Source organism: Marmota marmota, unplaced genomic scaffold, assembly GCF_001458135.2.
Source record: "Marmota marmota marmota unplaced genomic scaffold, marMar, whole genome shotgun sequence".
In the NCBI taxonomy this organism is placed as follows: Eukaryota; Metazoa; Chordata; class Mammalia; order Rodentia; family Sciuridae; genus Marmota; species Marmota marmota.
This window is the reverse complement of record NW_026000222.1, coordinates 3,427,251-3,442,762: the sequence shown is the minus strand read 5'-3', so window position 1 is coordinate 3,442,762 and position 15,512 is coordinate 3,427,251. Positions and strand designations below refer to the sequence as shown.

Genomic DNA, 15,512 nt, shown 5'->3' with positions numbered 1-15,512 from the left:
CTACACCAGCTCGCCGCTCGGCCAGTGCGGAGTTCCCGACCCGCTGCCTGCCCACTGAGCTCTGCGCCCGCGCTGCCCGCTGGACGAGGAGACGCCAGTGCGGTGCTGATTGGAGGCTTGCGGAGGTAAGTGTCACTTAGATCCTCTCCTTTTGCAAGCTGCGGTCTGCTCTCCCTGCTGTTGGGGCAGCTCTGTCTGCATCTCAGAGCCTTGTTTTGAGGCATGCCCTTTTACAGACGAAGGAACAGGCCAACGACTAAGCCACTTGCCCAGGGCTCACAGCTAGGAAGCTGAGGGGCCAGGACTCGGTCTGTTTGGTCTCAGATCCCTGCTCCCGGGAGGCTGGATGCTCTTCTGCCTTCCTGGTGCAGTTCGCTACCATTTGTGGCCTCTGGTGTTGGGGATGGGTGTCATTGACGTGGATGTGGCAAGCATTGGAAAGTGTTCCACCCACGTGTGGAGGGTGGGTGATTGGCAGGTGCCTTCTACCTGACAGTTTTCAGGGCCACACCTCTTTGTAGTCTCATTTGCAGCAAACCTGCAAAGTGGCCTTCTTCCCATATTTCAGATGAAGACACTGAAGGTCAGAGAGGTGAAGTGAGTTGTCCAGGCAGAGCCAGAGCTGGAAGCCAGCACTCTCTGCTCCACAGCTTCGGGCGGGTGTGTCCAGGTGTGAGGCAATCTCAGGGAACACATTTCTGGATCTCTAGCTGGAGTAGACATCTGCGTAACTCCTTGCGTGGGGAGAAGTGGTCGGGTGGCTGTAGGGTCCTGGGAGTCGGCTGCCACACAGGGAGAGCCAGGACCAGCCCCTTGTGTGGTACAGACCCAGACCCTTCCTTGCCAAGGGCTGGCTGGTGAAGGAGCGCGGAAGGGCTTGGCCAGGGGTACTCACTGCAGTCCAGCTGGACTGGGCATCTTTCAACCAAAAGCTGAGCTGCTGGTCTGACTGAGAAAGCCTTGGGGCTGTGGACATGCCCAGCCCGCTCAGCACCTGGAGTGGACTGGGAATTTCCACTCTGAGACTTTGGCCTCCTTGCTCTGGTGGGACGGGGTGGGCCTGTCTTCCGTCTAGGATCTGGAGTCTGACATCCTACAGAGCAAGACCAGGGACGTGCCCCCAGCCCAGATCACCTGAGAGGGATGTCCCAGGGGTCTTTGTGTTGTGTGAACCGGTTCTGCTTCTGCCTGGCCTAGCTGTTTGCAGGTGGGGAAGGGGCAGGAGGTGTGGGCTGTGTTGCTGAGGAGCCGGGCGAGGCCCCATCCACACACTCTGCCCACATGAGCAACCCTGCCCACACACCTGGGCAGTGGGCTTCTTGGTCCCCACCTCCCAACTGAGGAATCAAAGAGTCAGCGAAGTGAAGTGTTTGCCCAGGAGACCCAGCTGGGTGTGATGGATCTGGCTTGAGACCCTGCACACCAGACCTGGGTTCTACCTCCTTTCCTTTGTGGGTCTAGGGATGGAACCAGGGCCTTGCACATGCCAGGCAAGTGCTCTGCCGCTGAGCTGCCCCCCAGTCCTGGGTCCCGCCTCTTTAAGACCCTTCTCTGCCTCACTGCTAACTCCGCCTCTGAGCCTGACCTTCCCACAGGTGTTTTGTCTGAAAGGGGCGCCAGGTAAAGAGCTGGATGGGGTGCCCAGGGAGGAGACAGGAAGGGAGAGACTCTGATTTTCAGAGTCCCCTCAGGGGTAAGAGTAGGGGTCGTGACAGCCACGTTTATAATCAGTGCTGGCAGCTGGCACTGTCCTGGCTCTTACGTGGACCAGACGGCCAGGTTTCCAGGAATGATCTCGCCGGCTGCCCTGTGAGGGGGGAGCACACTGAGGCTCAGGATGAATCGGGCCGGGCCGGGGAGAGCGGCCCTCCCGGCTGGGCCCTGCCCAGGTGCTGGAGGAAGGGGCCACTTGGCTGCCGTAGCAGAGCCTGCCAGGAGACCAGGCTTCTGGTGCCAAATGGGTCCTCTGCGTTGCCGGGGCTCTGGGTCCCTGGCCCGGGTTCGGGCGGGGCAGGAAGGGCTCCGCTGACACGGGGCTTGGGCTCAGCTCTGCCAGCAGGCATGGTTCTGCCCGCCGAGAGCCCTGCCCGGGACCTGGACCAATACTGTCTCCCAGAGTCCTGCCACGGGGCTGGAGACGAGAGTTGGCACCCCAGCCAGGTCTGGAGCTGGGCAAGAAGAGCGTAAGGCCCCGGAGAGCCCCTGCACGTCACCCCTTGCCATCCCAGAGGGGATATCCGGCCCTGTGTGGGTTGCACCTGGAATGTTTCAGAGGTGGGACCCCCAGTGCCGACCTCCTTGGCCTGAGGGGGCTGGAACGTCCCTCTTCTCTGTCACCAGTGTAATCTGCTGTGTGGGGAGGTGCCGCCGTGTCTGCTGCTCCCAGCTCAGGAGGCTTTTTTTTGCAAACTCACTGGTTTTTGATCAGTCACAGATGTGCAGACCCAGCATCAGTCAGGGGCTGAGGGCTTGTCAAGAAGGGAACACACAAGGCAGGCGTGACTTTATGTCACTCCACTGAACTCAGGAGATGCTCGGACTTCCACGGGCCGCAGACCCGGAGCACCTTCCAAGTCCCAGGGAGCATGCTCTCCCCCAGAGCAGGCAGGGTCAGGCACACCGGGGGCTTCGGCAGTACCAGCCGTATATTTCTCTTTTTTCTTGAAAAATATTTTATTACCGTGAAATACACAAAAGCAGACAGGCATGGTGCTTCACACCTGTAATCCCAGCTACTCTGGAGGCTGAGGCATGAGGATCCCAAGTTCGAGGTCAGCCTCAGCAACTTAGTGAGACCCTGTCTCAAAATAAAATTTTGAAAAAGAGCTGGGGGGACTGGGGCTGTGGCTCAGTGGTAGAGCGCTCGCCTAGCATGCATGAGGCACTGGTTTCCATCCTCAGCAGCACATAAAGAGATAAATAAACAAAATAAAGGTATAAAGTAAATTTTAAAAAAAGAGCTGGGGATGTGGCTCAGAGGTAGAGCACCCCTAGGTTCAACCCCCAGCACCACCACCAACAAACCCACATGAACACGCAACTTCCCCTTTTAACCCCTTGAGCTGTGCCATCGGTGGCTTTCACCGATGTGCAGTGCTGTGTGACCCTACTGCTGTCTAATTCCAGGGCATTTTCGTCATCCCATCAGGGACCCTGTGCTGTGAGCAGCCCTCCCCAGCCCCTCCCAAGCCCCTCCCCCAGCCCAGGCAGCCCCTGCCTGCCTCTGTCTCGGTGGCTGGTTCTGGACACTTCCCATAGGTGGGACCACGTGCTGGGGTGTGGCCGGCTGTGTGTGGACAGCTGTTCCCTCGGCACAGTGTTCTCCAGGTCCATCCCCCTTACAGTTTATATATCACAACATCATTCCTTTTTTGTGGCTGAAAATGTTCCACCGAATGGCTGGTGCACATCTGTGTGTCCCCACCTCCACTGATGGCAACCCAGGCTTTCCCCAGCTTGATGACACGGGCAGTTCCACCTTGGGCACATGTCTTCACTGCTCCTGCGTCTAGACCTCGGAGTGGACTTGCTGGGCCACATGGGACTTGCTGACCTCACTGAGGAACCCTGGTCCTTTTCTGACTTCCTCCTTGAGGAAGCCCCCACCTGCTGGTCCCGTTCTGGTTCCTGGCCACCCGTGTGGGGAAAGCCCGGTGCTGGTGCATGGGCAGGGCGGCTGTCCCACCTGGGTCCCGGCAGCCCCTGGCAGGGTCCTATCTGAGGTGTTGCTGGGGAGCGCAGCCTCGGTGCCAGGCTGGCAACTGCCAGCGCTCCTCGGCTGCCGCCCCCCCGCCCTTTCAAGGCTGTGGGGACAGCGTGGTCCAGCCAGAGGGAGATTTATCTTTGATTATCTCAAGTGCGGCATCAGCTTAGCCAAAACCCACAGGATCAGGAGAAGACAGCCCTGATGAAGGATTTTGCAACTTCTGGCCCTTGTTTTTAAAATACGATAAATTATGATATCCCACGTTTCCAGTCTGGGCTCTGGCCTGTCTCCCATCTTGCGTGCAGAGTGGCCGTGTTCCAGAAGGAAACAGAATCGCGCTCCCATTTTGCACATAGTCGAGGGGCCTGGAGCTGACCCTCCCCCAGTCCTTTTAGACAGGAAGGAGCCCGTGGGTTCTCTAGATTGGGAGCTGGTGGCCAGCTGACTTTGTGACTGACCTCTAAGAGCTCAGGGACTCCTAGAAGGAAGAGGTGGCGTTCTGCAGGCAGGGAGAGACCAGCGGGCGGAGGGGAGCTGGCAGGGTGCACCAGGTGGGGGGCCTCGTGGCCAAGGCCTGAGGTGGCACCACCCAGGGGGCAGCTCACACAGGAGAGTGACATGGGGGCGCTGCATTCGAGGACAGTTTGCTCTGGAATGAGCTAGTTCCACGAAGTCTGTGGGGGGGGCTCCATCCCCAGGGAGGGGCCCGCAAGGTGACTGAGCATGTGCAGACCCGCAGCAAACCCCCGCACCCAGGGGCTGTTCTCTCTGTTCCGTGGACCCCTCCAGCTCACCGGGAGGCTTGCCTGGGGTGGGGCCATCTGTGCCTACGCCCTCCCAACCCTGGCCCCCCTTTACAACCCAGAGCCTGGGCCCTCCTGGCGCCCAGCAGGGAGCAGGGCCTTGTCCTGGTTTTCTTGGGTTTGGCTCACTCCTTCCTCCCCTCAAGGCCGCAGGACGAGGTTCTCCACGAGTGGTGGGGGAGAAACTGACCTTTGTGAAGCAAATATTTTGGAACCTCAAAAGCAAACTGACTTAAAAAAAATGCAAAACATTTGCTGGTACAGGTAGATGTTTGGGAGGGGAGAGAAGCTTGGGGTGGGGGCATGCAGGGTTGGGATCTGGGAACCTGGGATCAAGGTGGAGGAGGTCAGGGAGGAGACGGGCCGTGGCGGTCTGAGCAGTGCTTCTCCAAGTGGGGTTCCTGGACCCGCAGCAGCTGCACTCGAGAGAAATGCAAGTCGTGGGCCACCCAGGCCCTCTGAGCCAGGACCTGCGGGGCGGCTGGTGCTTCACGAGGCCCCCAGCACTCGGACAGGCTCAGGTGTGGGGCCCACGGTCCTGGAAAGCTGGCAAAGGAGAACCCTGGGCCCTGGCACAGAGGAGGGGTGTGGAGGGACTGGCTGGTCAGGGCAGGGGGGAAGCTGAGGGAAGGCTCTGGTGACAGGGTCTGATATGACCAAAAAGAAATTGCATCACAACAGTGGGGCGGGTGGCTCTGTGGCTGCGGAACGGCTACCCTCCCGAGCCAGCAGCCAGGCCGGGTGTAGTTCAGTGGCAGAGCATGAGGGGAGCGTGTGGGAGGCCCTGGGTCTGGTCCCAGCACCAGAGGAGAAAACAAGACAAGAGCCAGTCGCTGGCGCGTTCCTAGCCCTTTCCCTGAAGGAGCGCCAGCGGGTGGCCCTCCGTGTGCAGGCCTGAGTCCTGAGGGTCCCGGCAGCCTGCAGCCTGCTCCGTGCACCGTTATAACCCCTCAGAACCAGCCCTGCAAGGATGAGTGCTCCCTGGGGCCGCCAGGACAGCGGCGAGGAGGCGGATCGGCTGCACCCTGCCCTGGTGCTCCGCCCCAGCCAGCTCCCAACACAGCGCGTCTGTTCTCCCCCCAGCGCACCGCGCTGAACACACCGTTTATTCTGGGATCTTCGAGGCCGGGCTGCCGGACGCGGCAGATATTCTCAGCAGGGCCTTGGCCACCGGGACAAAGTGCTCTCTCAGACTGGGGATGACCCGGGCCTCTGTGGGAGTCTGTGCTGGTCCAAGTGGGAGCCCTGGCAGGCCTTTATCTGGGCTCCTGCCTCCAGAGTTCACTCTGAAGGGCTGCCTGGGACCAGACCTGGAACCTGTCACGGCTCAGAGCTCTGCAGGGCAGGCCAGTGGCCTTCTCCCCGCGCCCCTCACCCACATGGCCGCCCTTCTTCAGGCAGAGTTGGAGCGCTTCAAACTTTTTAAAAAGCAACTTGTTATTGCAGTTGAACATTGCTGGAGAGGAGCCCACAGTCATTCATGTGATGTCAGGGGAACTTCTCAAAGATGAATCTGCAGAGATCCGTCCTCAGAATCCCGGCCCCCCATGTCCCCGCACCCCCTGGTAGATATTCGCCTGGCTTTGAACTTGGCATAAACGGACCTGTGCACGTCGGTCATGGGCATCAGGCTCCTGCGCAGTGTGTTGTGAGGTTTGTCTGGGTCGCCGCGTGCAAAGGGGCCTTCAAAGAGTAAGTCAGGCCTGTCCCCTCCGGCTTCTCTCCCTTGCAGGCCCCTCTTTGCATCAGAATAAAATCACGCTCGGGTGGCCTCTGGTGCCCACACACCCAGCCCGGCTGCCGTGACCCCTTCCTCTCCTGAGCCCCTGTCTTTGTGCCTCGTCTGCACCACACACCTCGACCCGACCACCCAGCAGTACTGCTGCTCTGTTCCCCTTCCTCAAGATGTCGGTGGCACACCCGTCCACCCCAGCCAGAGTGGCCCTGACCGCCCAGCAGCCCTGTGGCATGCTCACCGTCTCCTGCCATCCCCGGCACAGGCTCTGTCTTGCTCACTTGCAGGTCCCCAGGGCCCCGAGGGTGTCCCGGGCTCTTCACCTGCACAGCAGCGTGGAGGGGCTTCCCCAGCCTGGTTCTGCCTCTCCTGCTGGAGCCCCCATCACCCTGTGGATCTCACAGGGGAGCTGGTGAGCACACCCCTGTCACCTGGAGCAGGGACAGCGCAGGCCTGAGCTCCTAGAGGGGGGAGGGATGGTGGAGCCCCTCCCCCAGCTGCCCTTTGTGGGGGCCTGGAGGCCCCAAGGGCTGCAGACCCCCCTCCCCCTGGGCGGCCCTCAGCATGGGGCAGGGGCTGGGATCCAATGCAGGCCTGACCAGACCCGCTGGGTCCACGCTGCCCTCTGGGGCCAGGTCTTTCCTTTTGGAGATGAAGGATGCTGCCTTCACCCCAAGTTCTGCTGTTCCCTGAACCTGTCTCCAGGGGAGCATCCACACATCGGCCGAGGGCCATGCCCCAGGTCTTAGGAATTTCTGTGTGTCCCGTCTGTTTGTGATCTGCCTGGCTTGTGTGGAACACGCCTGGCTTCCTGGTCTCTCCCCACAGAAGAGGTTAGGTAAGTGTTTTTTGAGTGGCTGTTCTTCTCTTGTCTGGAGTTGACGTATTTTCTCAGCACAGTATAGCGATGTCACCCGCTTTGAGTATCATCGAACCAGTTGTTGAGCATCGGCCCTCTTCCCGAAGTCCCATGCGGACCTGGCTCTGCGGAGAACTCTGGGGAAACGAGTGCTTGTGGGCTGGCGTGGCCGCCGGGCTGTGGACGGCTGGCCGTCCCTGGTTGTGTGGAGCCTGGGGGAGCAGAGTGGCAGGCCAGGGAGGGAGCCAGCCAGTCACCTCTGGGGTCTGGCCCCTCCTGTCCAATGGCTTAGGAAAACCCGGTGGAGGAGGGAGGCGGCCTCGCCCGCTGTCTGGTTCTCCGGTCGTAACGGGACGTTCTGCCCAGCCCGAGATCTGCCGAGACGTGCTGGGGTGGAGGGAGTCCCTCCTTCCAGCCACGGCTTCATTCCTGGGATTTCTCGGTGGTTTGTGGCTATGACTTGGATCTGTCCTTGGCCTCCTGCTCAGATTTTGAGTTCTCCTTGATTAGTTCTGAGAAGGACCAGAGTCCAGGGAAGCCCCGGGCCTTTCGGGGTCAGCCACCGTTGTGGATGGGTCGCACTGTGTGCCAGCAGGTCAGCAGTGCCCTGATGTTTGGGAACCGCCTCGTGATGACCAGGCCAGTGGGTGCTGGAGCCCGAGGAGCGGACAGGCACACCCGCAGGCCTCTGCTGACCCTGAGAGGCTTCTTGTCCTTCTGGAGCCTTGGTGTCCTCCTCTTGGGACAGCTGATCATGGCAGTGCCCCACCCGTTTGTGGAGAGGATAACTTTGAGGTGCTGGAATGGAGGGGCCCCTTGCCCGGGCCTGCAAGCTCGTGACTGGTCACCAACCTCACTGGGGGGTCCAGGGAGCCAGTCACTGGCTGGGGCTCACCACGTGGACATCCCGGCTCCCGAGTCCAGCTGGGGGCTAGGGGCTGCTCAGGGGCGAGTACCACAGAAGGAGTAAGCCCAGCGGCACAGCCCCGGCCGGCTGCCGGGTGACACCAGCCTGTGGGCCAATAAGCCACACGTAAAATCAAGGCAGTGAATGCTCAGAACCTATTCTGGCGTTTGACTGCATCTTGCTGTTATCTGAGTCTGAGGTGGTCAGTCTGTCCCTCCAATGGGGAGCGGTCACAGGAAAACCCGGTGAGAGGGAGGCGGCCTCGCCCGCTGTCTGGACTCTGGCGGTTTCCCTCAGTGACTTCTCGCTGGATGGGGTGTTTGCACCAAGGGAATTGGCGACCACACAGCCCGGCGCTTCAGTTTGTTTTGAGAGTGGGTCCTTCGCCCTGGGCCCCTCTGGTCCAGGTGGCATCTGCCGAGCGCCAGGACTGACGGGCGGACACCCCGGCCTGACCGGGGTTGGTGTCTGACCTGGGTCATCACCCTCGGCCCAGGCCCCTTCTGCGTTGGCACAGAGGCTCCTGGCCAGGGGCGGACCTGCTCCTCCAGACCTGGTCACGTCCTGGAACCGACCTCCTCGGAGAGCCGCAAAGGCATGTCCAGGGCTCGGAGCTCAGCCCAGCGCAGTCTGTTTCAGGCTTGGGGAGGCTGCGTCGGTTTCGCCCGGCACTGGGCGTTTAGTAGGATACCTGCAACTGGATTTTGCTGAGGCAAAGGTGAGAGTGGCTGAGAGGATTGCCCCTGGACTGCAGGCCACGTTGTTGGTCGAGCCTCCACACAACGTGCTGCTGGCTGAGGACGAGGCCCTGGGCCTCCCCTCCACCTTACCCATGTGGAAACTGGGCCCAGAGAGGCTGCACACTGCGTCCAGGGCCACAGAGCTGGTGACGGGTTGTGATAAGAACTGAGCCCAGCCTGCGGTCAGTGAGGAGGCCGGAGTCACACGTAGGCCTTATATGGCCCTCTGATCTCCCCGGCAGGAGGGGGGCACATTCATTCCATAAATATTTATCCGACTGTGGCTTGTCAGACGCCGCCGGGGGCTGGTGGACGGGGGGCGCAGGTCTGCGGCATGATTAAGCCCCAGGAGGGTTCCAGGAATCGGCTCCCTTGAGCCGGGGAGTGACGAGCAGGAGTGGATCTGCCCGCCTGGGCCTGGGGCGCGGGGTCACGGGCTGGGCTGTGGGAACAGCATGTGCAGGAGCAGAGCCGGCTGGCGGCCCAGGCCTGAGACTCATCTTTCTGGCAGACTCTCCCAGACACACGGTGAACGCAGCCCCGGCCCCGACGCACAGCTCCCCTCCCTGGCCCCTGAGTCTGGGTGCTATGCCGGCTGGATTTGCTGGCCCCCACATGTCCAGGGAGCCTTGGCCGGACTGTGGGGGTGGGGAGGGCTGTATCCCGGCAGAGGTGTGTGGGAAGTGGGAAGCGGTGGGCCATCTTGAGCTGGTCACCCAGCTCCACAAATACCAGCTGGTGTCTGCACACTCGGCTCAGTGGCTGTAACCGGGGCTGCAGCCACTGTCCCTAAAGAGCCACAGTGTGCTGCAAAGCTCTGGGCCATGCCCGAGGCCCTGCGGTTCCCGTGTGCCAGCTGGGTCTTACATCGGCCCTGGGGCTGGCAGCTCTGTCGGGCCCTCCAAGCGCCCGAGCGTCTGGCATCCTCTCGAGGATCTCAGAGCCCTCAGCTTGGGATCTGATAGCTGTTTTGCAATTCCAGCAACAGAGGACAAAATCTTCCAGAGGGCCCGTCGGCTGTCTTGAGCCACAGTCCTCGGTGGACACGTCCAGTTATTGGGAAGCCACCAGGGGGACAAGTTGAGGCTTCTCTGGAAATGGTGCTGCAGTTGTTTGGCAGTGCCCGGGGATGCCAGGCCTAGTTGAGCCGCGAGGCCGCCCCAGGCGAGCGTCTCCAGGATGCCTCAGCAGCCCGACGGCAGGGGTCAGATCAGCTTGGCACCAGAGTCAGCGCGCATCACAGATGGGGCTGCGTGGGTGCCCACACTGGTGAGGGACGTGTCTGGTCAAGTGTGGCCATGATGTAAAGTCTCCCTGAGAGGTGGCAGTGGGGGCCTTCTCATTGACACAGTTGTCATTTGACCTGGGAGGGCAGTGTCTCTGCTCCCCAGAGCCCAGCCGCCTTCCCAAGGGGCAGAGAAGAGTGAAGGGCAAGACTCAGTCGCCCTGTGTGTGGGGGGGCTTGGGATTTTCTGGTGGCAGGGAAGCCCCCTCCTGGGAGAGCAGGAGGGCACTGAGCAGAGGGCACGGGTGGACTCTGAGGTTGGACGGAGCCGCCTGCTGCCCCAGTGCCAGGTTCTGCCTGCCGGTAGGATGACCCTGGGCAGCTTCCTAAGCCCGCAGACGGCCTCCACACCTGTAGAATGGGAGTCACGAAGCCAAACCTCTGGGTGACAGACAGGTACCTCTGAGATCTTGTCTCAGCCTCTGAATTTCTCTGCCTCTCTCCCGCCACTTTCCATTCAGCAGCTGGGGGCTATCTGGACCCCATCCCTTCATTATCTGATGTGTCCTAGTCTGCGAAGGCTGTGTGGCCCCTCAACGTAGACCAGTGGCCTTCATTTCCTCGGGTCTGGGAGCCCCAAGTCCAGGGTTGAGGTGTGGGCAGGGCTGGTTCCTCCTGAGTCCTCTCCTGGCTTGCAGACGACATGGTCTCCCTTGTGCCCTGGCAGGGCCATTCCTCTGCCCGCGTCTGTGTCCTCCTCTCCAGTCGTCTTGGATCAGGTCCACCCTAAGGACACTTTAACGCCATTGCCTCTTCGAAGGCTTTATCTCCAAATACAGTCGCATTCTGAGGCCCCGGGGTTAGACCGCAGCACGCGGATCCGGGGTGCACTTGAGACTGTGAACACGGCGGGTTTCCACATGCCAAGCGCGGCCCTGGGCTCTGGAGCATCGCTGCCCCTGCTGACCTTTCTTTTCTACTTAAAATCTTCAGCGCTCCCTGCAGTCAGAACCCAGGAGCCATCCAGACTGGACCTTGTCCCCTCCCTGGCACAGACTGGGGCGCTGGCCAGGCCCAGCTGCTTCCCGACCCTGTGGTACTGGCGTGCCACCTGCACAGTGCCCTGAGTGCCTCGGCCAAGGCAGGGCTGCCCCTGGGCCAGGAAGGACGTGGAGAGGCCTCGGTCCCCCTCTTCTTTCCTCTTCTGCTGCGAGGGTCGCACTATGTCTGGTGGCCGCCATCTCTCCAGCTCCACCCCAGGCTTTATAACTCCCCGTGGAACCCTGAGGAGGTGGCCTGTGGGCCAGGGAAGTCCCTCAGCTTCTGAAGGAAGGGCCAGGGGAGCTCTTTCGCAGGGCAGCACCTGCTCAGAATGTGCTGGAAGGGTGCATTTGGAAAGCACGTGCCGTGCTTCATGCCTTGGCGTCTTGTTGTATTTTGTTGAGGAATAACTTCAAATCAAGAGAAATGGCCATGCCCCAAGGACAGAAAGGCCACCACCCGGGCCGCCCTGGGCTCATCACGGTGCCGCACTGCGCCCTTGGCCAGCTCCCCGCACGTGAGCATGCACTGACATTTTGCCGTATTTGCTTGAGATTTGAAAAATAGAAAAATATGTTAAAGGTAAAGATAAGCCTTGTTTCCTCTAGTTCCTGTCCTCTGTCCAGAAGTCACCCCTGAATTCAGTCTTGGGTCTCTCTCTCTCACATACACACACACCACATGCATACATATAGACACACAAATGTGTATATGTAATATATACATAAATTATAACAGAATTTGGTATATGCATATACACAGTGGGTTTTTGTTTGTTTGTTTGTTTGTTTTTTGCTGTGCTAGGGATTGAACCCGGGGCCTCCTGCGTGCTAGGCAAGCACTCTGCCTCTGAGCTACGTGCCCAGCCACGTATTTTAAAATTCACACAAATGGCATCATTGGCGTAATGTTCTGCTTTGTGAACTGCCTGTGGCATTTTGTTTTATTAATGCCAGTGTGTAGTCGTTCCTTTTGCTGGCTGCATATTGCTCCACCACATCATAGGCCCCCACCCCGACTCGCCCTGCTGACAGCCCCAGAGTCGGACCTACTGTAATCAGACCAGGTCCTCCTCTGGTTGGGCAGAGTGGAGTCACATGAGGCTTTATGCTGCGTGCCTTTGGAGCCCTGCGCCTCCCACTCCCGGAGCACAGAGCAGAGCAAATTGTGCGTGGTATGACGCGGGGTGGACCCCAGCGGTGCCAGCTCCCGCCCCCCACATCCTCCCAGAGTGAGCGTCAGTGTTCCTCCGCGGGTAGGCGTGGCCCCTGGCCTGCAGCTGGAATTGTGCAAATATGGTCGTGGGACCAGGCTTGGATGCCCCCAGGCCAGCCGGCATGCAGAGGTCCTCCCCAGCCGTCCTGGCTCTGCCCCAGGAGGTCGCCCCTGGGGGAGGAGGGCAGCGCGTCCAGCACTACAGAGCGCGGAGCCTCTCCCTGGGCGCAGGCTATTTTTGCTCGCCAGGCCCTGGAGGGCTTCCAGGGCTGAAGATGGGAACGGCCGCGTTCCCACAGCTCGCTGCCCCCATGCTGCCCTCTGGTGCCAAGGGCTCCGGTCCTGGGATGCCCATCTCGCTTCCCTCCCCAGCCCAACCTGAGCTCCTTGTGGCCAGGGACCGTGTCCTCTCCCTCCTCAGGCCTAGCACAAGTGCTGGGTGCAGTCCACTAGGTGGCCCCGGACTCCCCTGGGAGTAACCTTGCACTCTGTCCATCCTCTCTTGCCTCTCGGGTCAGTAGCATGGTCCTTCATGGAGGGAGACTGTGGGCTGCCAGGGGACAGGGCCAAGGGGCCTGCTGGGAAGTTCCAGGTCCACAGAGCCTCCCTGCCAGAGGCTGACGAGGGTGGACTTGGGCAGCCTTGCTGCCACCAGAGGCCTCTGCCTTCTCATGGTGAGTGGGTCCTAATACATGGGCCTCCTGGGTTGTCACAGTGTTTGAAAATGACATTAATGACCCACCTGGATAGATGCTTATGATGGGTTTTCTGAAAGAACCAGATGGTACAGCAAAATTCTCAAGGACATTCTGACCTTGATGTGAGGGACAGGGGTAGCAAAAGTTAGGGACTCTGAGGGGGCGCATCCCCCTGAGGGGACCTGGGGCTCCTCGGCGTGTGCTGGCTGTCACGAGCACTCGTGGGGACACAGCACCCTGTGAGCCCAGAGGGTCTGGGAGCCTGGCCACGTCTTCCTCCTGTCCTCTTGGCCTCGCTGCTGCCCTAGCAACTGAGAGACCTGGAGGATTAACCCGGACCTGTCTGGAGGTGGCCGTGACTGGTGACTGTCCTGAAGTGGCGGTTGGTTAGTTACCCGCATGAATCGCTGACTCGGCGACCAGGGTGCGTGCACCAGGTCTGCATCAGCAGGAGCTGGAGGAGGAGACCGCCTGCCTGGGGGCTGCAGGGGCTTTGGAAGCCCGTTTCTGTTGCTCCCACAGAATGTCCAAGACCAGGTGACCTGTAAAGGCCGGAAGTTGATTTCGCTAATGGCTCTGGAGGCTGGACGTCCAGGAGCCTGTGAGGATCTGGCGAGGGCCTCAGGCCGCACCAGGACATGGCGCAGAGACAGCCATGTTGCTCTGTGTGACAGAGCAAGGTGGTCGCTCAGGTCTCTCTTCCCCTTCTTGTAAAGCCACTAAGGCCATCAAAGGGGCCTCCTCATGATCTCCTCCAGTCCTAAGCTCCACTCCAAACGCCACCCATCTGACAATGGGGGACAGGGTTCCCGGCACATGGACCTTTGAGGGCACATTGGAGTGGTAGCTGTGGGTCTGCCCCGCAGGGACAAGGATGAGTGGGTAGAGTCCTCCCTTGGTGGTCCTGCCCACTCTCCACCGCTGCTTTTCCTGAGGACCAAGTCAGCAGGTAAAGGTCACTTTGCAGCCTGTGGCCAAGTCCTTGCTGGGCTTGGGGCACCTGTCACGTGTGTGGCCAAACCATGGTGGAGCCAGCAGGAGGCAGCGACGGCAGGACCCTTGGGCCTCAGGGGCCTCCTGAGGTCTGCCCACTCTGCGCTAAACCGAGGCTGCTGGGGAGTGGCTGCTAATGTCTGCTCCTGGTGTGTCCCTTGGTGATATGACATGACTCTGCAGGTCCCTCTGAGGGCAGAGACAGAGCTTGATTCACACCTTAGGCCCACGTGGGTCCTCAGTGGATGGAAATGCTGATCTGGGTCAGAAAATACAGTGACAGAGAACTTGGGCCCGGAGAAACTGCCCGGGCCATCCTGGGGGGAGTCCAGACACGCATCTTGCTGAAAGACCTGGGCTGGGTCCCGGCTCCACCTCTGCCTATCAGCGGGCAGGCTGGTCGCCCTCCATGAGCCTCGTGTCCGCGTCTGCCAGCAGGAGAGGCCCATGCTGCTGCACTCGCCGCCCGAGCCGGCTGCCCAGCGCTGACCGGCTCCTCCCCCCCTTGCTACCTTCCAGGGCACCTGACACCAGCTCTGCACCAGGCCCAGGCTGTCCTGTCACCAAGTTGCTGCTGCAGGGGCAGAACCATGAGTGGTGTCGCGAGTGGCCTCGCCTCCCTGGGGCTGGCCCTGCTGGTCTGCGGAGCCCAAGGCTTCTTCCTGCCCAACGTCACCCACCTGGAGAGCCTGCTCAGCAGATACCAGCAGACGGAGCCGCACTCCCGTGCCCGGAGGGCCATCCCCAGGACAGACCGAGAGGAGATCCTCATGCTTCACAACAAGCTGCGGGGCCAGGTGCACCCCCCGGCCTCCAACATGGAGTACATGGTGAGCGCGGGCGGCAGCCACAGAGGCTGGCGCCAACGGCGGGAGGCTGGGCTGCCATCTTGGTTGCCTACCAGCTGGTGGACGGTGGCAGGCCCAGGGTGTCCTCTGGCAAGAGAGCGTCCCCGGCTCTGTCCTTGGCACTCTGGCTGCCTCCTCCCTGGGACGCCTCCTCCAGGTTCAGCCAGCCCTACTGACCCATCCACCAGGCCTCCCGGGGCAGCCTGGGGAGGACCGAGGCCTGGACACAGGGGTCCCAGTCCTAGCTCTGCAGCCCTCGTGGGCCTGACATCTCCTTGGTCAGCCGGAGCCTCAGTTTCCACTTTGAGAATCCCACTCCCTTGCTCCTGTGACGGTCAGCTGGAGGACCTGTGAAAGGCCCGCACGTACCGGGACGACCATGCCCGCTTGGTTGCTGCCCGTCCTCTGGCTCCGTCTGCGAGTACGAGGGGGCCGAGTCCTCGAGGAAGGGCTGTCTGCCGGGCGTGCGACGGTGGGAAGGGCCTGGAGGTCCCGTCAGACCTGGAGGACCCCACACTTGGCAGCGGGTCCTCATTCCAGTCCTACCCTCACACCCACCCCCAGGTTGGTGGAAGGGCCCACTGTGCGTTCTCCGGCCTGAGGCCGCGCTGCCCAGACCAGAGAACCCCCACACCTGGCAGCTCCCCCGTGCGTGGCTTTGAGCTGTGACCTGCCGCCGCCTGGCTAAGGACTCAGCCACCGTGGCCAGCCACTGCCGTGTGGGGCCGTCAGGCCTAGTGGA

At 61.0% G+C, this 15,512-nt stretch overlaps 1 protein-coding gene across 1 annotated transcript in view; it reads left to right on the top strand.

The window, feature by feature from the left end:
* The first annotated feature begins 2 nt into the window (after positions 1 to 2).
* Crispld2 (cysteine rich secretory protein LCCL domain containing 2) overlaps positions 3 to 15,512 on the top strand; it is a 56,951-nt gene continuing 41,441 nt past the window's right edge. The window contains exons 1-2 of the mRNA XM_015496001.2: positions 3 to 125; positions 14,442 to 14,752. Coding sequence (XP_015351487.1) covers positions 14,513 to 14,752 — 240 coding nt within the window. The 5' untranslated portion in view covers positions 3 to 125; positions 14,442 to 14,512. The remainder of the gene's footprint in view (positions 126 to 14,441; positions 14,753 to 15,512) is intronic.